We start from the raw sequence: 21561 nt of genomic DNA, 5'->3' as shown, positions 1-21561 counted from the left end.
CAACAAAATAAAGCGCATACCCTATGCATTTACTTGCACTATCCTTCTATTGTTTTGTTGATTTCCTATGGGAATTCTTTTTGCTTTAAACGACTACGTAATTTACCAACTAATCAGTACAAATAGCAAAGCCTCTCTTTAACAAACTTTTGCGTTTGAATCTTAGTAACATCATAAACCTTCTTCCTTCCCAATTTGCAACATTTATGGCAAATTATCCTGTAGGTAATTTGGAAAAACTTGTAGCATTTTGTGCTTACTTAACGAGAGAACTATAGTCGATTTCTATGTCAAAAGATCCTTTTTAAGATTTTTTAGTGAACGGTGGTTAAACCATTAAGTCTCAATCCCAACCCGAAAGTTGAAGAATATCCCTCATTACCTTATAATATCCTTCTGCAAATCAAGACAACATATGTAAATCTGAATATTATGTTACGCATTCCAAAAAATATACAATACATAAGTGGTATCACATATAAGACATATACGCTTAAAGTAAGCTGATAATATGAAATTCAGGTTAATCTACCTCAAATAACTACGGAGGTGTTCTCATCTGGTTGAGATAGGAATTATAAATATGACTTATTTCTCAGTAATTTATTTAGCTAGTTTATTTTGAAAAACATTCCTTATCTTAATGTTACAGTTTGTAATTCTAAAAATTAAATCCATCAAAAAGTATTAGTTGGTAACAATAAGAAGAATACTTGTCGGTGTAACTCGTATGTACTGGTTACAAGCAGAACCCTAAAATTGCAAAAGCAAACCGTCTCAATGTTTTGAATCCCACCAAAACGTATTTGTTCCCGATAAATATTTTCTTCATCAATATTATTACTAATCTTATATACATTTTATAGTTGTGGGTCTGTTTGTTTATGATTTTCTAAATTTATCTCGGCCAAACCGTATTGACTATTCGAATATTTCAAACATTTATTCACATTTTGCAACAATTTGCTAATTGAAATTCTATACTTACGGTTGTGTCCCAGCTAAAATAGATTATTGATTATACTTAATTGAAGTGTCTCCAAATCTTTGAAATAGTTCGTTATTGCTAAAACATGGAAATCAATTTGAAAAAAAAAAATTCTCTATATTGGGCATTGCTTGTGTAAGAATTCCAAATTAGTTTAATCTTGCTGCAGACATTATAACAATCGGAATCACAATCCTCCTCATTTTCCAGCCAGCTGCATCTATTATACCAAGTTTGGCTACAGGAAATTCATCTTACCTGAAAATAATCTTATAAAGAAATGAACTAGAAATAGATTGTTCTCCTCATCAATTTTTTCGTTGTTTAAACCTCCTATTAAAATTATCATATTATCATTTTTTAACAACGTAATAACGTCTGACTTCTGGTCACAACTGATAAGGTAGATTGGCTTAGCTGTGATTGGAGAATCACAAATAGGTGTATCGCACACAGATGTCAAAAATCCTTTTTTCGGTGTTAAAAAATTCTGATGGTTGCAAAACTAGCAAAAATAATAAAAATGTAGAGAAAAATGACGTACAGGTGGTTCTATAATTATACATATATCAGTTTGAATTTACCTTTTGGGATCCTTTGTAATAATATTTGTTATATTACAGGTGCGAAAATTTACAGAAACATCTAATTGGTATGTTTTTCTTTTTTCAAAATCCTTGCCAAATATTATGAAAATTGCTTCATGATACGATATAGGCTTTAAGGCAGAACTCATTCAAGAATAAGCAAAATGTGGATATTTCCTTCATGAATATGTGCCTTATACTGCACATTAATATTATTTTCATACGATATTAATATTGATACCGGTTTAGGGTATGATTGTTTTCACTCAATCCTGCATGAAATGGAACAAACTCTTAAAATTTCGGTAAAAAAAAAAGAACGCGACTATGGCTTACCACTATTATTCACCCACACTAAGTAAACAAATGAATGAAATATTTGAAAATATTTCCAAATATCTTCCTGAGAATGTTACATTCAAGGGATTATATCTTCAATCTAATCCAGTTTATATAAAGTCACCCATTTATATTTCGAAATCGTCCGAAATTTTTCCCGATACCGTTAAAATAAGACATTTCATTTCAATTAGCACTGACGATGATATTACAATATTAGGAATTGAAATTTTTGTATATTTGCAAATTTACCAGGATCAAATCGATCAGTATATATTTGTGTCTAAATGCGACACTGTCGGACTTTCAAAAGTTAATTTTAAAGTAGGTTCAATTATTGAAAAAGTTGTCGAGTTTTTGATTAATTATGATTTGACAAAGTATAAGATAAAACAAAGAAAAGTCAAAGAAGATGACAAAGAGGACAAAAGCAAGGAACAAAAGCACGAACGAAAACAAGGCAGTGAAACACTATTCCTCATAAACAAGGTACTTGAGAAACTCCAAGACCCTAAGTTTAAAATTCCTTACTACTCGTCCTCAAATCATCCTACCCAACCTTCAGAATCCTTATGCCAACTTCCTCCAATCCAAAATATAAAAGTATGTCTCTTTACAAAAGCGGCACCACAGTATCTCTTTCCTGACTCCGCCAAGAACCCTCATAAGCATGTGATCAACGGTCAACAATTACTTAAATGGTGGATACCAGTAATCAACAATGCCACATCTAAATGGCCAATTCATAAATTAGCAATTCCAGGTTCCGATGATATATCTACTAAGAAATTTATCCAGGGGTTGCCTAATTGGTCAATTGGACATATTTTCAATACTTCAGGTCCTGCGGTTTATAATATTGCATTATTTCCGGATGATCCCAAGGGCAGATTCCTAGAGCATTTAATTGTTGAGAATAGATATGGTAATGTTGGCGTTGACCAATTCTATGAAGAATTGGGGTATAGACAAGAATTCAGATTGGGAGATTTAGTAGGATTAATTGGTTGTGAAAATAGAGGGGTTTCTATTCCAGCTCCAGGAGAACAAGAAGACGAAGACGCAATCACTAAATTATCGGTGCATCAATATAAACAATTTATTAACTTAATAAAACTGGAAGATTACCATATAGAACAAGATGTTAAAACTTTAGTTGGAACAAAAATACCAGCATTTATGAAAAAGAACAACATCAATTTTGAATATAAACCCATCAAGGGCAAAATGCCTAGAACCAACGCAACAAAACCAACACAACAAGCTCAGACAATAAATACATTAACAGTCAAAAGAAAAACCAACGATCTAACTGGATTAATTAAAAGAAAGAAACCCGAAAGTCAAAAATCGTAACATTTTAGTAACAATTGAAAGAACTGACATCATCATAATGCATGGAAGTTTAAACCCAACATAACCAACTGCATGGAGACTGATATTTTAGTTAGTAAACCATTTTGAAGGCTAATCATTTGAAAATACATACATTGTTCCTCCCACACCTCTTATCATGTAAGTAGAAACGTATGAATGCATAGTTTGAGCTTTGTAATCTATTTTTAAAGTGTATAAAACTACTGAAACTATACATGTCAATACATATGGATACTGTTATCAAGCGCTGTCTGACAAAAAAAAAAAAATAAAATAAAATAAAATAAAACAGTAGTTTTATACGCTACCATATACATGAGCCATATTTTCATGAAGAGTTTTAAATCCGAGTAAGTCCAACACAAGATCCATTCACGACGTTAAAATGAGCAGCTTACAAAGCCAGTGCTTAAGAATTCACTAATAGAGAATTAATTGGCTATTATATTGGTAATAGTAGGGATGGGTACATTTTCTATAAATTTAGATTACCCTAGCTCCATTGTGGTGGAAATTTCGGTTAGTTCTTCTATTACAACCTATCTCAAAAGAATTTGATTTGTTGGTTATATGTGCTGTTATGGAACCTTACAGTTTATTGGTCAGCTCTGGAACGGAAAGTCTTCGGCCTATGGCCGATTTGTAAATCTTAATTTCATCGCTGTAACTTCATTTTTCTGGACCTTTTTTCCCCCCTTTCAATAAAGGGGTAGAACAGGTGATGGATGCATCGGCCCAAAAAAAGAAATACCTCACTTATTGTATCACCAAGGGTCAACAAATAAAGACTAAGTTAGAAAATGACCCAACTTGGAGGGATTAGCGTTTGGTGGGATGTCCCCCCAACAAGTTCAAGTAATTTGGTTTGCAGATGTTATCATACAGCACACATATGTATCAGATGTGACGAGGAAGTGTTTGAAAAATTTCTTTAAATTATGGGCCCATATTACGTAATGGGAAATGTTTCAACACTGTCCTCAGCCACCGTCGTCATAGCAGCCTTCACCATTTTTTTTTGCTCTCAGAGCGATGTAGTAGCTGTTTGGCGCGCACCACAATATTCCCCCCCTCCTCTGAAATTTCAGTATTTTTCCTATCAATCTGAGCCCAGATCCACGTTGGAAGGGAACTCGGTTGCACTTGTGGGGAAATATAAATAGGAACCCAATACCATAATCAGCTAATGTCGAATATAAGCTAATGCTGTAACTTACTTAAAGTAACTGTTTGTTTACAACACCAGCATCTTCAGACTTTTTGTTGTTCCTTTTTGAATAACCACAACCCAGTTTGTTTATTTATTTTTTTATTTTTTCCAATTAGCACTTTGCAACTTCAAACCTCTTATCTAATACCAACAAAATGTTTTTTTTTGGTGTAGGGTACAAAGTTGACAGTTACCAAGTTATGCTGAATGGTTTGCTAATGGGTTGCTAACCCTTGAATGTTTATAACCTTTTGAAGTAATTGGAATAGGCTTAAAGTGCTGCTTTTTTTTTCCCCCTTGTTTCTCCTCAGTAATTTTCATTGTATTACTAAAGGCACTTTAGTGGCAGATATCCATATCTCTCAAATGAAAAAAACCATCGTGAAAGAACAATAAAGAATAAATTTGTAACATTGTCCTGCATGTAAACAGGATACGTCAACAATACAAAAAAAATATAAATGTGAAAGGAAATGCTACCTATGGAAAAAAAAAGCGGAGAATAAAATCTCAGATACACAAAGACTATAAATAAAACCAACAATTCCATCTTTTGCTCTCTTACAAAAAAAAAGGGCTTTTCTTGTTTTATATTAAGAATCTGTGTTTGAATAAGATATAATGACGCATTCAAGTAATTCCAACTCAGCCGGAGGAACAACTACTGCCTCACCCTCTTCCAGATCAATTTCAAGAACTTCCGCGTCAGCGTCAGCTCCAGTTACTCCGTCATCCGGGTTTAATATCCCTCATTCTCAAACAACACCTAAGATTTCAACATTTACAAGTAATGACTTTTCTGGTTCTACTTCTGCCACTACTGCCCACACTGGTTCTGCCACTGCGTCTTCGTCAATTTCTCCACCTATATTGGCAACGTTTTCACCATCACTGTTATCTCCCCGCAATAGTATTATTTCCACCAATGCCAATGCTGCAGCAAGATATCGTTCTTTAAGTACCACTGGTCATAACTATACTACATCAAATTTGCCAAGTTCATCACCAAAGAGAAGTTCCTTTTCTGAATTTTCCAATGAACAAATTATTGATTTGATGGAGCGTGAACAAGATGCTATTGTTTTAAAGTTGATGCGAGAAATTGAATTATTAAAACAAGAAAATAAAATGTTAAAGATGAATAACCATGGGTCAAGCAGTGTTCCATTGCCTATTAGTTCGCCACCATCCGTACGCCGTTCAAGTTCTTTATCTACAAATGGAAGTCGTAGTTCTTCAAGTTCAAGTAAACGAACCTCAATGTTTGGTAACTATTCGTTTAGAGAAAACAGTACTGGACAACTTAGTCAAATAGTTCCTGTTGCTCCTCCTGCCCAGAGTCATTCCACCCATTCTCCTACAACTACTCATGACGATATTATCAAGAAATACAAGAGTGAAGCATTTCCAATAACTCGAAGACTTAGTTTGAATGGGAAATATGAAGAGATTATGGATGAAAATAGAAATTTGAAACGAGAAATTAAGAGGTTGCAAAATGAGCTTGAAAATTTGAAAAAGTAAGTTATTTGGATACCTAACTTGTTTTGCTGTGATACTTGCATTTGTTGAATGTCACGTAAGTGTACAGCTTACACTTTATGACATATAGAACATAAAAACCTAAAAAAAAATAGTAAAGTTAAAAATTTTTTAAAAAAAAAACAGAACAAAAGAGATAAAAAAAAGTTGATTAAACTTGGGTTATATTTGGGAGAATTAAGGATGAAACTTTTATTGGTTATTTATATTTATATATATATATTTGTATATTTTGTATAATCTGGGATGGTTATAGAACATAAAAACAACATACAATTGGCTATGTACAAAAGTAGTAGCTGATGTCTATGATCCATTCGCAGGGAAATAAACATTTGAAATGTGTACAATATATCATTCTCTCTGTTATAGATCTTATCTAGGATTAAACAAGCATACTGGAGTTAATATATTGTGTTTTGTGTAATTAACAGCCAAGAAAAAAAACCGCAACTTTTAGCGACTGATTTTTTTGCGAGCACAAACAAAATTCCACTGTTTTGCCAGACAATCGATGTTAACCAACCCTTAGTTACATGAATATTCTCTGGATACTTTTCATAGCGGCAGTTATCTGTGTAACTGGGGACAGACAAGGATTTCCTCGTTTATCGTCAAAGTTCTCCAGGTCTCCCTCCTCCAAAAATCACGAAACGGATATTATTCCTAAACCAATAAATCGACTAGTACCAATCAAGTCCAACCCCATATTACCCTTTCCCAAATGGTTAACTGATTTCACTGGATTAAAAGAATGGCCTGGATTAGACCCTCCTTACATTCCACTTGACTTTATCGACTTTAACAAGATAATTGACACTCCAAGACATCAACAAGCCCAATGTTCAAATCCAATGTTAAGAACACCAACTGCATGTTCGTTTGATTGTTTCAATTGTGTTGATTTTGATGATGTTTATACTTGTCCTAAACTCTCACAAACGTTTGATGATGGTCCTTCCCCATATACTTTGAAATTACTTGATTCATTCAATGCAACCAATACAAAGACAACTTTGTTCACTTTAGGAATTAATATTGTTAGACATCCCGACGTATACCGCCAAAGTCATGCTCGTGGTCACATCATGGGATCACATACCTGGTCACATCAGTTTTTACCTGGGTTATCCAATCAACAAATAATTGCTCAAATTCAATGGTCAATATGGGCGATGAATGCAACTGCTGGTCATTTGCCCAAATGGTTTAGACCGCCATATGGAGGAATTGATAATAGAGTGAGATCGATATTACGGCAATTTGGTATGCAGGCGGTTTTGTGGGACTTTGATACATTTGATTGGAAAATGTTGGATCTGACAAACAATAGAAAAGAACAGGATGTGTACAACGATGTTAAACGGTTCCAAGTTAGAAATCAAGCAAAGGGAATCATGCTTGAACATGATGCGATTTTAAAGACCGTGAATGTTGGTATTGAAATCAATAAAAATATCTTGAAAGAGCAATTAACCATACCAGAATGCGTGGGTGGTATCAATTATATTAAGACCTTCCAGTAAATATTTTAGTTGCTAAAAAACGTGTATACTTTTCTTAAATGCACGTCGGTTAAATGTGTATGTGTGGCTTATATATATATATATATAGCAATTGTAGGACAAAAGGGGTTCTAGTTCCGACTTTTAGAGATCAACCCCCTTGACAACGACTAATCACTATCTCTCAAATCCTTTGTTTATTCAATTCTCCCCGAACCATTCTTCTTCATTCGGAGATTATTTCCATATCTCCTTTGTAAGAAGTCTATTGTTTATTAAAGATCTAAAAATTATTTGTTATTGTTTTATCCCACCCGGAGCTTGAGCAAGGGCAAAAAAAAAGGGTGGCATTGAAACGTTTTTGCACCCCCTCGAAAATACTCCACCATGACTAAGGCTTGATCTTTAGACTCATAACCGAAAAGTTATCTCCTCTTTACCCCTAATTAAGTGCTCATAACCTATTCTGAAATTCAGATTTTACAGTAATACAAAGTAAGCTATTTTCAAAATGGATGTATTTAGACTATAAAGTACAAAAATGGGATATAAAATAGGCAACACACTATAATCACCAATGATTAAAGTGGAAGAAGAATGCTGTAGCAAAAAAGAAAAATATAGTATCAATTGTCAAACAGTGTAGAAAAAAAAGCTTAGGAAGGTGATTAAATGTTTGATGTTTCAATTTTATGCGGAAGCAGAAACAAAGGTGTTATTCTTTTGCAAGAAATCATCCTTCTTTTGTTTCAATTCGTCAATCTTTGGGTTGACTTTAGTCTTGATAATTTCATCAGCCTTATTCTTAGTCTGTGCAGCAAATTGATCAACAATATCTTGAGTTTGTGCCTTTAAAGGAGTAATATAATCTTCATTCAAAGTCTTGATAGTCTTAGAAGCAGTATTATATGAAGCTTCAATATTCTTACCGATGACATTTTGCTTGGTGGTGCTAGACAATTCTTGATTATAGGTGTCAACAAGATTCTTTTGAATTTCAGTAGATTTAGAAAAAGCGCTAGCTTTCAAGTTAGTAGCAATGTTCTTTACAGTATTCCACAACTTGGTAAAACCTTCCGTTTTGGTTTCCTCAATGGGACGAAAATACTTGTTGTTAACTTCAACCAACTTGTTGTCAATTGGCTTAACATAAGTTTTGGTGATTGAGTCTAAAGTTTGGGCGGGATATTGCAATAACAACTTGTCAAGGAGTAAAAGAACATCAGTACTAACGCCATCAATAAAGGTTGCTAAATTGTAGGAATAACTAACACTGGAGATTTGGGTGTTGACATATTCTGCTACTGGTGCAACGTATTGAGCATATAATGTGTTTGTAATGCTGAATGAAAATACTAAATTGTTGACATATTGAATCAAGGAGTATTGTCTGAGATAGTGTAACAACTTGGAGTCAAATTGTTTGTGAGTGGATTGGTTAGACATTGTGAGGGAATGTTAAAATAAATAAGTAAGTAGAAGTGAAGACTTGCTAAAGGGTAAAATAATTGGAAGATAAACTAATTTACAATTAGAGAATTTACAAGGGTATTTATATTTGTGGTTTAGGCTTCCGATTTTTTTTATATTTTAAAAATAAAAATTATTTTTTTTTTCAGTCATCAGGATAATCAAATGTGTTATCTGCATGTGCAAGGTACACCTTAGAAGTTTTATATTTTCTTCGTTTCTGTTTCTTTTTTTAGCAACACTTAAGTTGTATTGCACCTAGCTTCATAGAGAGTATATACCCTACAACAATTGCTGGTTGATATTCTAATATCTAGTCTGGCCATAAGTGTCTTCTCAAGGTAAAAAGTTTGTCGTCATGATAAATATGCATGTGAAACTTTTTTTTAGAGTTTGTGCTATGGGATTTTTCTTCTCCCGACATTATTTTTTAGCATTCATGCATGCTCTAGTTTTCTTTCTTTTTTCTTCCTTTTTCATATGTCCGATAATCATCATTAACTAAGTGCGGCTGCGAACACAGATACAAGTTTAAGGGATAGACTCCAAGAGTGGATGCTTGAACAGGAATATTCTCAAATAAGACATGCATTCCCATGAAGAATTCCTAGTCAATATTGAGAGAACAAATAAATGACATACTCCAGATTGGAAATGTGCTTCCCCCCTAACGTTCAAAGTACGAAGACAAGTCTCCTGTTTTTATTTTTCTACCCGGTATTTTTCTGATGTTTATTTATTTCTTAGCGCGTCCATTTTTTTATGACTGTGATTTCTTTTTAGGGGCACAGTGTTCGTTATCTAGTCATTTTTGTCTAGGCATAACTGTTGAGTATTATTAATTTACGTTACAGTTACAACACACAATCTGATATTCCCCTATGTTTGTTTTGGGGTGACCTGATTGCACACTAGTTGGGAGCATTGACACAAAAAAAAAATAAGTGCCGAGCCGCACCATGCTAGATAATTCCTATTTTTTTTCACATGCTGCAGCTGGTTTTAAGGAAATGACAATTTTCAATTATAGTACTTGGTAATGTAAAATTGCATAAGGAATGTACTATAAGTTGAGCGTGACAGCGTAAATCTCTTTACATGATTTGCCAAGTCAGCAAGTTGGTTGACAACAACTGGATTTATAGTTCATACTGTTTTATCATAAGGTTTTTTTTTCTTCTCCAGTTCCTTCCGCTACGGTAGACGGCAATAGCAAATTTTCACATGAAATAATGTCAACTAATGCTTCCTGTGAAAATGATAGTCCGAAGAAACTTTTTGACAATGTGCATTTATGTAGTGAACTTTTAATTAAGCGTTTTCGAATAATGTTTTGTGAAACAAGAAACTTCAGTTAATAATTGGACAACAATTGGGTTGCTAATTAACCCGATGCCACGTTCCTTGCCTCGAGGTATGTTTTTAACATAAGTTTGTTCTATTTTACTTGTCTTGCTTTTTTTCTAGGCGCAATTATTCGGAATATTAATCACCGAAACAATCTTAAAGCCGAGATACATGTCAATTTTTAGAGAATATCTGATGAAATTAATTCTAAATGCCGAGGGTTAACCAACTTCACAAGTGTGAATTTTGTGAGATCTCGGTAAAAGCTAGTCCATTATATGTTCTAATAGAAATTTAACATGATCTAAACTGAAATAATACATTATAAGCGAAAGATTGAATTTGTAGATTGTTACATTGTATTATTTGATGTATGCATGTGGGGTTAAAAGTAGCCTACTGGGTAAAAGGAGAATTGCAGTCACATGATTTGTATTGAGAATTGAGACACTTGTAGAATTGTAATAGTTGGTAAAACCACCTAACTGTGGTTCTGTTTTAGATTCAACAGCATTTAAGAACGCATTTGAAGCTCGATTAGTATAATTCACTTCGTACAAGAAATGGCTCTTGAAACTTTTTTTAAGAAACCCTCGTATGTTTTACAAATTGTGTTGCACTTTATCTCATTGAGAATAAAATAGTATGCATGCTATCAAAATATTTCAACTGCCATGTATGTTGAGCAAATTATTCGAATACAAGAATTCTACAATTTGTTAGAATTTAATTGATGTTGACCAGCAATTTTAAACTAAACATAGAGAACAATATAATTGTAGTATTAACACTAATTCTTTGTTCTTTCATTAAACGACTAAGATTAGCTAACAATGAAACAATATTAAAAGAAAAAAGAAAACTGTCATAACTGAATAATTTGAGAGAGAGTAAAACTATAATCTTCTTAGATCATGGCAAGGGCCAACAAGTAAGCAACAGATCCGACACCAACTGCTGCACCAGCATTATGTTGAGTGACATCAGGAGTTTCTGTTTCCTCTGGTGCTTCTTGGGATTGAGTTTCCTTTGGTGCTTCTTCAGATTTGGTTTCCTTTGGTGCTTCTTCAGATTTGGTTTCTTTTGGTGCTTCTTGGGCAGAAGTGGTTTCCTTGGCAGCTTCCTCACTAGTCTTGGTCTGCTTTGCTGCAAGATTTGCGGCACCACTTTCTGGTTCAGTTGGTTCACCTGGGTGCATTGCACAATAAAGTGGCTTGGCTCCTTCCCAGGAGAAATTCATTTGAGAGTAAGCTGGACATTTCTGAGCACATGCCCACAATGGTTCCCAGTAAGAAGAACCTTGCTGACAGATACATCTGGAAATGTTTTCTTCGTCTGGTCCGTATTTGGTACAAACCTCTCCTTTGGCTTCAACACTTTGAACACAAGCTGTAAGACACTCATCTGCTCTCTTGTTTATAGAAGCAGCAGTGGTTAAAGTAGCGACAGATAAGGCAGTAAAAATAAACTTCATTGTAATAAATAATTTCAATTGGTGTTATAAAATGTTAAAAAATAGTTTCCAAACTGCGAGATACTCTTTTCAATTTATACCCATACACCCAGTTTCAATGAAACTGACTAAATGAGACTCTAATGAACCATTCCAGTCGGGTTTGTAAACATTTCCTATGAATTATTTCTTGTCAACCCAACTTAGGTCATTTTTAACTTTATCGAGTTTAATATTTTTTTTTTCAAGAAAACAATTCTTGCAAAGCCAAAGTCTAAATATTTTGCAGAACAATGTTACTCCAACTAACAAAATACAATGGATTAGGTGCGATTATCCGGTTTTGTGGGGGAGTTTTTCTAGTTGATGCATGGGTTTGCAGCCAGTCATTAGATTTTTTAAAGTGCGTGGGGTGATATAAGCATTAACGTAACTGTCAACGAACATATCAACCAATTTCACAATATAATGGTATAAATTGTCCGAATAACGATAATTAATTAGCATTTAGTTGACTCTAGGATGGGTAGAAATACTTACTTTATCTGAATGCTTGGCATGGTACTATCGGGATGTTCTAGATATACACACAAGATGCGGAGATTTAGAAACAAAACAAACCCTATTTTGGTTCATGCATGCTGAAATCTGCAGATTAAAATATATCCTTGGCATGAACCATCGAAAGGATCAGTGTTCCATTGCAACTATCTAAGGCGTTGGTTTAATCAAAATTTTCTGCTATATGTCCACCTAGAAATTATGGGCCATGTGCGAAATAAACTTCGTACAATTATCTAAAAACAAGCGTTTGGGTGACAAACTGATACCTCATAACGATAGGAACGCGTAACTGAAGCTAAACAATCACCACACTGGGTAATTGTATCTTAAAGTTAAATAAAATCATCTCATTTTCTATTTTTCTTATCCCTAACCCTAATGATAATTGCAAACGGGCTTCTCCTATTGGAACTATTGAAGTATTACACGTCCTACACAGCCTTCACCATATCATCATGACAACTTCTCTGGCTATTGTTTTAGAGATGCATAGGGAGAACATGGCAATGTCAGTTGGTTTGTTTTGAAAAATAAAAAAAAATCGTGAGGGGTGCGAATTAGGCACTGCAAAAAAAAAAATTGGTTGGCAAAACAACGTTTAGCTAAACAAGAATTCTTCACATTTTGACAATAGCGTGTTTGTGTGAATCCTTATTTGAAACTCTTGGACTAGTTAGTCTAGTCTCGCTTTTATACGAGGTGAACAATTGGATTCTAGACTGAAATTATTTTCCCCCCCTATGCTTTTTAATCAAATATTCAACTTTTGTCGTGCAGCCAAATGTAGCGCAGTTTTATGCACCACGCTATGGGACATTCATTCCACGAATTCGAATCTTCATATTTGTAAACAATTTTCAAGGTTATCAAGTAAGGATTTCTTAAAAAAAAGACCCCATTGCGTGTGTATCTGTGAGATGGATAACTATAAACCGTGTTTCAGTTTATTTACGTGTTTATGGTTATGAAGGTTACCAGGGGATTGTTCGATTTTCTTCACAATAACATTAGCTAGTTCCAATGCACAAGGTGATTTTGAGAATAAATCTAATTCAAATATTGTTATGTAGTTCAGCAATTGCAATGTATTATAAAAATCTTTATATGTTGATAAACTAATATATGAATATAATACTACAAAATATAAAGCATATATAAAATCAATAATAATCAACTAACAAGGCCAGTGCACGATCTTCAAGTAACTAAATATTATAGTGGCCCATAATGAAGGCTTCAAATGGTGCAGATTTTAGCGTACTATAAACAAGTGTATCAAACATTGTTCTATTGATATTTACTTGCAATAAGTTTTCGTAGTATCAGGCTGTGTTTGGTAGGGTGCAAGAGAAAGAGCAAATAATATCGGTTGTAATAGTTTAACTGTCTGGTTTCAACACTTTCCATCTCTTTCAAAAAGTCATGATTGACCTTATTCAATTGGAGAGAAGAGATCTGATTTGGTAACAGCCTTTGTTTAATATTTGTTGCTCTCATAAAATTGCGGGATCATTACAAATATGTCATTGGATTTGGTTACATGGAACTTAACAAGATAGATAAAAACTTGGTGTGGCACCATGACAATTACTACAAATTATCCTGGTTTAAGTGATTAATTGGACAGGCATTCAAGGTTTTATATTTATGAAAATTATTTGCTAAGGTGACATGCGTATAAACTAACCAGGGTCGTATTTAGGAATGTTGGTAGACTAATTTGGATGATTATTATTCAACATTTCTACAGTCTTTTGAATTGATTTACACTGGAATATGGTAGATTCTTGAAAGTTCCAAATTCTATGAAACGAAAAAAAATACAGGACAAAAGATTTTCATAGATCAAATAACTAGAATTTAGTATTCGTTTCTAGTTTACACAGTTACTTTTCTTGTTTTGTTTTTGTAACGTTGTTTGTTGTTTTATTTAGATTGAATGCCTTGGAACAACTTAAATTGTTGGGCAATAAAATTAGGTTACATCGGAATATTTGAGCCATATAGAAGCAGACATGAAATCTGCAAATACTTTTAACATATGCGTATAACCCCTTTTGTTGGCCGAGTGTGGGGATGGCTACAATGAATCTAACCTGCTTTTGTGACAGATGCGGAAAATCGTATTGGACCTGTTCAACTTTCTGATAATCCTTGGCAAGCGAAACAAAGCCATGAATATCCTATTGTTTGTCGGAATAATTTGTATTTTTTTTTGTCAAAAGTTGAATATAGCGCTATTTTTCATGCCCATAGCTGTCTGAATTCTTACCGGGTAGTTGCTAATCCATGTATTGTACATACAAGCTATAGCTTGCTTATAATAGATATAAATACATTTTCAATAAGTCTACATATTATACAGTAGGCGTGTTTCAAGAGTCAATTTTCACCAACTTAGTTGTTCCTATGGATGTCTAAACAATAGCGTTATTTAGTGGTTTTACTTGGCAAGGCGGCTCCTCTCCTAGTTCTAACAAAGAGAAAACGCCCACCGCGGAAATACTTATTTCAATTGTTTCTCAACTATGTGGGATTTGACTAGCTCAATGAAATTTTCCTGGGGATATCCATTGTTATTTATCCTGTTCCCAAATATTTTTTGGGGGATAATTTTGGTTTTGTTTTACCCAACGCGGCATTGCACCCACGTACGGAACAACTTTTTTGCTTAGTATGCGGGGTCTAATGTGGGATTTATTGTCGTATTTTTCTCTTATGGTTGCCGCATTTGCGATATTAGGACAGGATATTTTTCCGAAAACATTATTGAATGGGAAGATCCCATGCATTAAAATTGGGTCACAAATTTCAGCTTCCCACATAAAAGAAAAAGGAAGAAAGAAACGAATAAATGTAGTCTCAATAGTTGCAGTAAGAAACCGATATTTACAGCTTTTTAGCCACATCTCATGATTGTACTACTATGCACCCCACTTTTGCAATGATCGAGTTAATAAAACAATTTACTCAAGTAGTTTTACTATTCAAAGTTTCATTGGATACAACAATAGAATAAAATATTAGTCCCTAAATATAATGGTTTACCAAGAAATCAATTGAATCTTAAGTAACAATGCCTTCACGACGGAAAATTTTATGTGCTTCGGGCTTCGGTTTTGTGGTTGTCCCCACTTTGCCGTGGGATGGCTATGTTCGTGGAATAACTTAAAAAATAAACTTATGTGGTGGGTAAGCAATTATTATCTCAAAATATCTTTTTTTAAAAAAAAATATCCATAAATATTGTTGATTGCAAATCTTCTAGTATTTCTGCGTCGAAGTATATATAGCATGGACCAATTCCTCTTTATTTACAGCTATTTCCAAACTTATTTGATTACTCCCTTAACATTGAACATACTACAAAATGGGTATTGAAGAAAGTTTATTCTTACAAAAGTATATTGACTTTGGTGAAAAAAAAGCCGGTTCAACCACTAGAAGTATCTTGGTTGGTTTATTTGCTGCCTTTGGTGGGTTCCTTTTCGGGTATGACACTGGTACTATCTCGGGTATTTTAGCTATGGATTTCGTCAAACACCAATTCCCAGCTAATAGACTTTCAGCTGAACCATTCTTCACTGCAAGTGAAAGTTCTCTCATTGTTTCAATCTTATCAGCTGGTACTTTTTTTGGTGCTTTGGCTGCTCCACTTTTCTCAGATAGAATTGGTCGTAGATGGACTTTAATTTTGTCCTCGTTGGTTGTTTTCAACTTTGGTGTTCTTTTACAAACTATTGCTGAAGCTATTCCACTTTTGGTCGCTGGTAGATTCTTTGCTGGGTTAGGTGTTGGTTTAATTTCTGCTGTTGTTCCATTGTATATTGCAGAAACGACTCCCAAATGGATCAGAGGTGCTATTATTTCATGTTATCAATTGGCCATCACTTGTGGTTTGTTGATTGCTGCTTGTGTCAACAAAGGAACTTCTACAAGACAAGATTCCGGGTCTTATAGAATTCCAATTGCTCTTCAATTTGCTTGGGCTCTTATCTTGGGTGGTGGTATGCTCTGCCTTCCTGAAACTCCAAGATTCTATATTTCTAAATCTAATGAAGATAAAGCTAAGAATTCGTTAAGAAGATTGAGAAAGTTACCTATTGATCACCCTGACTTGCTTGAAGAATACGATGAAATAAAAGCTAATTTTGAATTTGAGATGCAATACGGAAAAGCATCTTGGTTATTGGTTCTCAAGAATGTTAATAGACAACACCATAGATTGTTTGTTGGTGTTGCTCTCCAAGCTTTCCAACAATTGACTGGTATTAACTTCATCTTCTATTTTGGTACTCAATTTTTCCAAAACTCAGGTATTGAAGACCCATTTCTTATTCAATTAGCTACAAACATCGTTAATGTGGGTATGACTTTCCCTGGTATTGCCTTGGTTGATATCTTGGGTAGAAGAAGTATGTTGTTGGCTGGTTCGGTAGTTATGGCAGTTTCTCAATTGATCGTTGCTATTGTTGGTGTTACCAGTGATTCCCAGGCAGCTAATCAATGTTTGGTTGCATTCTCGTGTATTTTCATTGCAGGTTTCGCATCAACTTGGGGACCTCTTTGTTGGGCCGTCGTTGCTGAAAACTTTGCTATTAATGTCAGACAAAAGTCGGTTGCTCTTTCAGTTGCTTCTAACTGGATCTGGAACTTTGCTATTGGTTACGCAACTCCATATATGGTTGACTCTGGTCCAGGTAATGCCAACTTGGGATCTAAAGTCTTCTTTATCTGGGGTGGATGTAATGTTCTTGGTTTCTTATTCGTTTACTTCTTTGTTTATGAAACCAAGGGATTGACTTTGGAAGAAGTGGAAGAAATGTACATAAAGGTTGATAAGGCTTGGCATTCTGCCAAGTTTGTCCCAAGTGGGATTCATGAAGCTGGTTCTTCGATAGAAAAAGCTGACAGCGAACAAGCTGAAAAGGTATCTGTATAATCTTATTATGTATCGTATATTATCCATAAACACTTATTATAAGGCCTGGCTACTCAAAGAAGTACTAAATATACTTGGTTCTTCTATATGACTTTGTAAGTTTACATTAAAGTACTCAACTATAAAACATACCATACATATTGTTTGTGAGAATCTATTGTTGCTTGCATTCAGGTGGTTGTTGCTTTGGTTGGTCGTTATCATCTTCATCGTCTTCATCATCATCCTCGTCTTCATCGGAAAATTCACCTTCGTCGTCTTCCAAATCTTCAGGGTAGGCGAAATCAACAGCATCACCAGTGAACCAATCAATAGCACGAGGAATCAATCTGTCCTTGATTTCTTCACCTAATTGGTAATCTAATTCCAATCTAGCTTCCAAGTCCTCATCAACATCTTCGAAATCTTCTTCGTGTTCTTCATCATCTTCGTCCTTTTCTTCATCTTCTTTGTCAACCTTTGGAGGCTTTGGAGGATCGAAAAAGTTAAAGAATGATTCAGTTGGGGTTAATTTTTCAATTGTCCTTGTTTGTTTGGTGGTCTTATTTCTTTGCTTTCTTCTTTCAATGGTTATGGTGACATTGTTTTCCTTGGACTTCCAGTTGATTTCACAACCATCAGCGTGATCATAGACGAAATCACCACTGTAGCCCAATTCGGCTTGGTAGTGGTATGTCTTGGTCAAGATTTGGTTAGAAAAGAATTCATTTGGTTGGAATTCAAAGATCAATTCAAAACCTGGGGTTTCCAAGTATTCCATACGAATATCACTCAAATATTGCAAAACATCAGAGTCTCTATCGGTAATTGTTTCAGAAACGGTAGTGAGGTTTTCCAAAGCGGTAAGCCAGAATCCTGGAATACCCTTTTGTTCTTCGTCGTCTTCCTCTTCTTCCTCTTCCTCTTGTTCTTCTTCTTCTTCCTCCTCTTCTTCATCCTTTTCTTCTAAAGCTTCACCCTCTTCAACTTCTTCAGCGGTTGGCTCCAAGTCACCATTGATGATCTTCTTTCTCTTTTCGTATAAAGGTTCGTACAACTTAAAGTACTTCTTTTCCAAGCTCAACAATTCCTTTTGGAAATCAGCTTCCAATTTCATTTGCGCAGATTGGATACCCTTCAATCCTGAAACACGGTTTCTAACCTTCTTTGGTAAATGCTCAACATAGCCGGAAGTCTTACCAACCAAGTCACCCAATTTACCTTGGATCATGCTCAACAAGGCTGGATTGTTGGCTATTTGCTTACCAACGTTATCTTCATTGATTTCTTCAATGGTGGACACGGTGGGTGGTTGTGATCTCAAGTAAGAAGTTCCTACGGAGGAAGGGGTGTTTTGAGGGGTAGGGGCCTTGGAAATATCGCCGTTTTTCTTCTTGATTGGTTCAGACATCGATGATAATATAATTGATTACACGTAAAAAAGAAGAGTTGTTGGGTTTTTATCTAGATTTGGGTATGTGTTAATTTTTTCGTTAGCGAAGAGCGTTGGGCTGAAGGAGGGTAAGAAAAAGAAATTCAAAAAGAAACGTGTGCGGTTCAAAAATCGGAAAAAAAAACTACGCGTTTGGAAAAAAAAATGGTTGCAACAGGCAAATGGTTGCCAAATCGATATTGTGAAGAGTGACAGCTAGGAATGTGATTACTACAACCAATAACATTGCATATATATGGAATCAACAATTTATTAAACTAAACAGTTTGACTAATTGATAAATCAAGAGGCATTGATCTAATAGGCAACTCACCATCAAGAGCAGCCATATCATCTTCATCAATTTGACCATCCAAGTACTGTTCAAGACACTTCTTTCTGGTTTCCCATTTCTCAGCCATGTTCAACTTTCCTTCAATTTCGGCGATTTCATTATCGATACTCTGTAAGTTCTCCACACTGGTCAAATCCTGGAATTTCCAACCGCCATGGTCGTCAATTTCAAGTAAATAATCGTGATACTTCATCAACAAAGGACGATGAGATAATGTAACGTATGGGATCTTTTTCAATTGTAACAATTCAAAAAGATAATCTTCAACATCCGTACTGACAGCATTGGTACTCTCGTCTAAAATAACCAATTTTGGATGTTTGAATAATACTCGGGCGATACTCATTCTTTGCTTTTCACCACCACTAAACACATCCTTCCAGTCTTTCACAGCATTGAAACTTCCCTCTCTGGTAAGAAGATATTCCAACTTTACTTCACGAAGAATATGGTACAAGTAATCGTCATTGTATCCCATTTCCAACATATCGGTGTAGGTGTATGGATAAATGATTTGATCACGGAGGTTACCGGTGGTGAAGTAGGTTTTTTGAGGAAGGTAGAACATGTCATCATCATTTGGCTTGGAGAGTAATCCACTGTACAATGGCCAAAGTCCAGCAATTATTCTGGCAATTGAAGTCTTACCACTTCCGTTTGATCCGAGAATCAACATGTTTTTGTTGGGACTGAGCGTGAAGTTAATATTGGAAATCAAAGGTGAGTATTCTGATCCTTGGCTGGTAGGAATGATAACAGGGATATGTTCAAATCTCAAGCCTGATACATAATTGTTTTGGATGGTTCCTCTGATATCAGCGATTCCTTTGGTAGCACCATAATCGAACCTTGGTGAATGAACTCTATGGAGTTGCGTCAAGAGGGAGAATACTCGGTCAGTGTAACCAGTCAAGGTATTGACATCCTTGATGGAGTACATCAATCTAGATCCGGCATCGGCAAGTGATAACAAGAGTCGCTTGTTGGTGATAAACTGACGCATGTTTCTTCTTTCTGCAGCAGCATCTTCAACTGCCTTTTCGGCTTCTCCCTCTTGCTTGGGCCAAAGTTCGTCCAAGAAAACAGGTAACCCGGAGAAGATGTATCCCCATGCGGACCAAGTATACTTCAACACATAGTCTTCCAAAGCCGAATACCAAAATCCGATATTGATCTCCTTGGAGATGTGATTCATCAACTTTTTGAAATTCTCCAATAATTTAGTCTTTTCAATTAGAGAACCGCCATAGAATCCAATCTCTTCACAATTGGTCATCAAGTTCAAGTGCTGATTGAAATAAACACCTTCCAATTGTGCCCTTTGCGATGAAAGTTTTCCAAATGCCGGAGTTGCACGTTTTAACAACATGGCAGTGGCAAAATAGTTGATAAAGATACCCAATAATGCACCAGTACCTAAATTGTCACGAAGATATACTGAAAAGAAAATCAAATCGATGAATGGTTTACCCATGGATGAAAACAAGGAACTTAAGGAATGACAGAAATGAGTAAGATCTTCAGTGATGTATTGGTCAATATTGTCGATTTCGGGATTATTGACTCCAATCTTGTAGTAGGCAAATGTTTGATCGAGGTACATATCATGAATGTATCTGGTCACGTTTGTTCTAAATCCCAATGCCAATCTATCTTCCAAGTATTTTATAGCAGCATTGGTGTAGGATGCCGGGAATGCAATCAATAACCAATAGATTAAATCTCGCAGGAACTTTCTTCCGTTTCCCGAAATCAAATTCTTAACTATTTGACCGTCTAATTTCGCAACCAATAACGAAAGCCAGGTTCGGAAAATAAGAAAGAAACACTGGGAAAGCAATAAGGAAGTGTTTTTACAGTAGAATCTAGGGACTAAGATCCTCCAGATAATACTTAATTGGTTCAAGAATTTAGAATTTACCACAGCACCCTTGCCTTTACTTTGTAATTCAAAGTTCTTAGTAAAGTCTTTGTACAAGTATTTGTCAGCGGCATACCTATCATTGTTTGGTTTAGGAATGATAATTCTCGTAAACTTACCTTGCTTTAAGGAACCTTCTTTGGGGATAATTATTTCTCTAGCTCCATTCTCCAAAATCGTAGACGATTGTCTAATTAAACTGGGTCTTCTTAATCTTCGATTTAGTGTGTATTCATTGTATTTGGTAATGGTGTTTCGAATGGTGTAATATGCACCTAGGCCAGCGGTTGCTATCAAGGTACTCAAGAAAAGGATGACAGGCCGGGATTGGTAGTTGAGCTTGACCTTGCTTATTCTATAGGTGTTGATGAACTCCTGAAGGAGTAGGATCAAGTTCTGGATATCCTTCTTGGTGTAACTTGACAACCTAGAGATGTTGATCATGTTTGAAAACCGATGATGGATGAACAAGGCCGATGGATCTAAGGAAGAAATGAACAAAGCTTGAAGTCTAAACTAATCGAAACTAAAAAAAAAGAAAAGAAGCAGG

General features: G+C 35.1%; 9 protein-coding genes across 9 annotated transcripts; 5 read left to right on the top strand and 4 right to left on the bottom strand. All coding sequences in view use genetic code 12, as the record gives it.

The window, feature by feature from the left end:
- Positions 1-1909: 1909 nt before the first annotated feature.
- On the top strand, positions 1910-3453 carry RTT109 (H3 histone acetyltransferase; the record flags this gene model as incomplete). Its single annotated transcript, XM_007374107.1, has 1 exon — positions 1910-3453. The coding sequence occupies one exon, from the start codon at positions 1942-1944 to the stop codon at positions 3268-3270; it is 1329 nt and encodes a 442-aa protein (XP_007374169.1).
- Positions 3454-3861: 408 nt separating this feature from the next.
- SPAPADRAFT_60015 (uncharacterized protein) lies at positions 3862-4114 on the top strand (the record flags this gene model as incomplete). The annotated part of the gene is made up of 2 exons (XM_007374106.1): positions 3862-3954; positions 4010-4114. The coding sequence occupies 2 exons, from the start codon at positions 3862-3864 to the stop codon at positions 4112-4114; spliced, it is 198 nt and encodes a 65-aa protein (XP_007374168.1).
- A 920-nt stretch (positions 4115-5034) lies between these two features.
- On the top strand, positions 5035-6126 carry SPAPADRAFT_60014 (uncharacterized protein; the record flags this gene model as incomplete). Its single annotated transcript, XM_007374105.1, has 1 exon — positions 5035-6126. A coding segment is annotated over one exon (611 nt), but the record flags the coding sequence as incomplete, so codon positions are not given.
- Positions 6127-6255: 129 nt separating this feature from the next.
- Positions 6256-7656, top strand: CDA2 (chitin deacetylase; the record flags this gene model as incomplete). The annotated part of the gene is made up of 1 exon (XM_007374104.1): positions 6256-7656. One exon carries the CDS (start codon positions 6580-6582, stop codon positions 7567-7569), a length of 990 nt encoding a protein of 329 aa, XP_007374166.1.
- A 399-nt stretch (positions 7657-8055) lies between these two features.
- SPAPADRAFT_60011 (uncharacterized protein) lies at positions 8056-9049 on the bottom strand (the record flags this gene model as incomplete). The annotated part of the gene is made up of 1 exon (XM_007374103.1): positions 8056-9049. One exon carries the CDS (start codon positions 8992-8994, stop codon positions 8239-8241), a length of 756 nt encoding a protein of 251 aa, XP_007374165.1.
- Positions 9050-11265: 2216 nt separating this feature from the next.
- On the bottom strand, positions 11266-11857 carry SPAPADRAFT_60009 (uncharacterized protein; the record flags this gene model as incomplete). The annotated part of the gene is made up of 1 exon (XM_007374102.1): positions 11266-11857. The coding sequence occupies one exon, from the start codon at positions 11837-11839 to the stop codon at positions 11273-11275; it is 567 nt and encodes a 188-aa protein (XP_007374164.1).
- A 3853-nt stretch (positions 11858-15710) lies between these two features.
- Positions 15711-18740, bottom strand: NAP1 (histone chaperone; the record flags this gene model as incomplete). Its single annotated transcript, XM_007374100.1, has 1 exon — positions 15711-18740. The coding sequence occupies one exon, from the start codon at positions 18712-18714 to the stop codon at positions 17479-17481; it is 1236 nt and encodes a 411-aa protein (XP_007374162.1).
- Positions 15753-17324, top strand: SPAPADRAFT_134828 (sugar porter family MFS transporter; the record flags this gene model as incomplete). The annotated part of the gene is made up of 1 exon (XM_007374101.1): positions 15753-17324. One exon carries the CDS (start codon positions 15753-15755, stop codon positions 17322-17324), a length of 1572 nt encoding a protein of 523 aa, XP_007374163.1.
- A 273-nt stretch (positions 18741-19013) lies between the features above and the next one.
- On the bottom strand, positions 19014-21455 carry PXA1 (ATP-binding cassette long-chain fatty acid transporter; the record flags this gene model as incomplete). The annotated part of the gene is made up of 1 exon (XM_007374099.1): positions 19014-21455. One exon carries the CDS (start codon positions 21453-21455, stop codon positions 19014-19016), a length of 2442 nt encoding a protein of 813 aa, XP_007374161.1.
- Positions 21456-21561: the final 106 nt, after the last annotated feature.

This window comes from Spathaspora passalidarum (genome assembly GCF_000223485.1).
Source record: "Spathaspora passalidarum NRRL Y-27907 unplaced genomic scaffold SPAPAscaffold_2, whole genome shotgun sequence".
Taxonomy (NCBI): domain Eukaryota; kingdom Fungi; phylum Ascomycota; class Pichiomycetes; order Serinales; family Debaryomycetaceae; genus Spathaspora; species Spathaspora passalidarum.
Note: the sequence above shows the minus strand (reverse complement) of the source record. Positions and strands in the feature narration are given on the sequence as shown.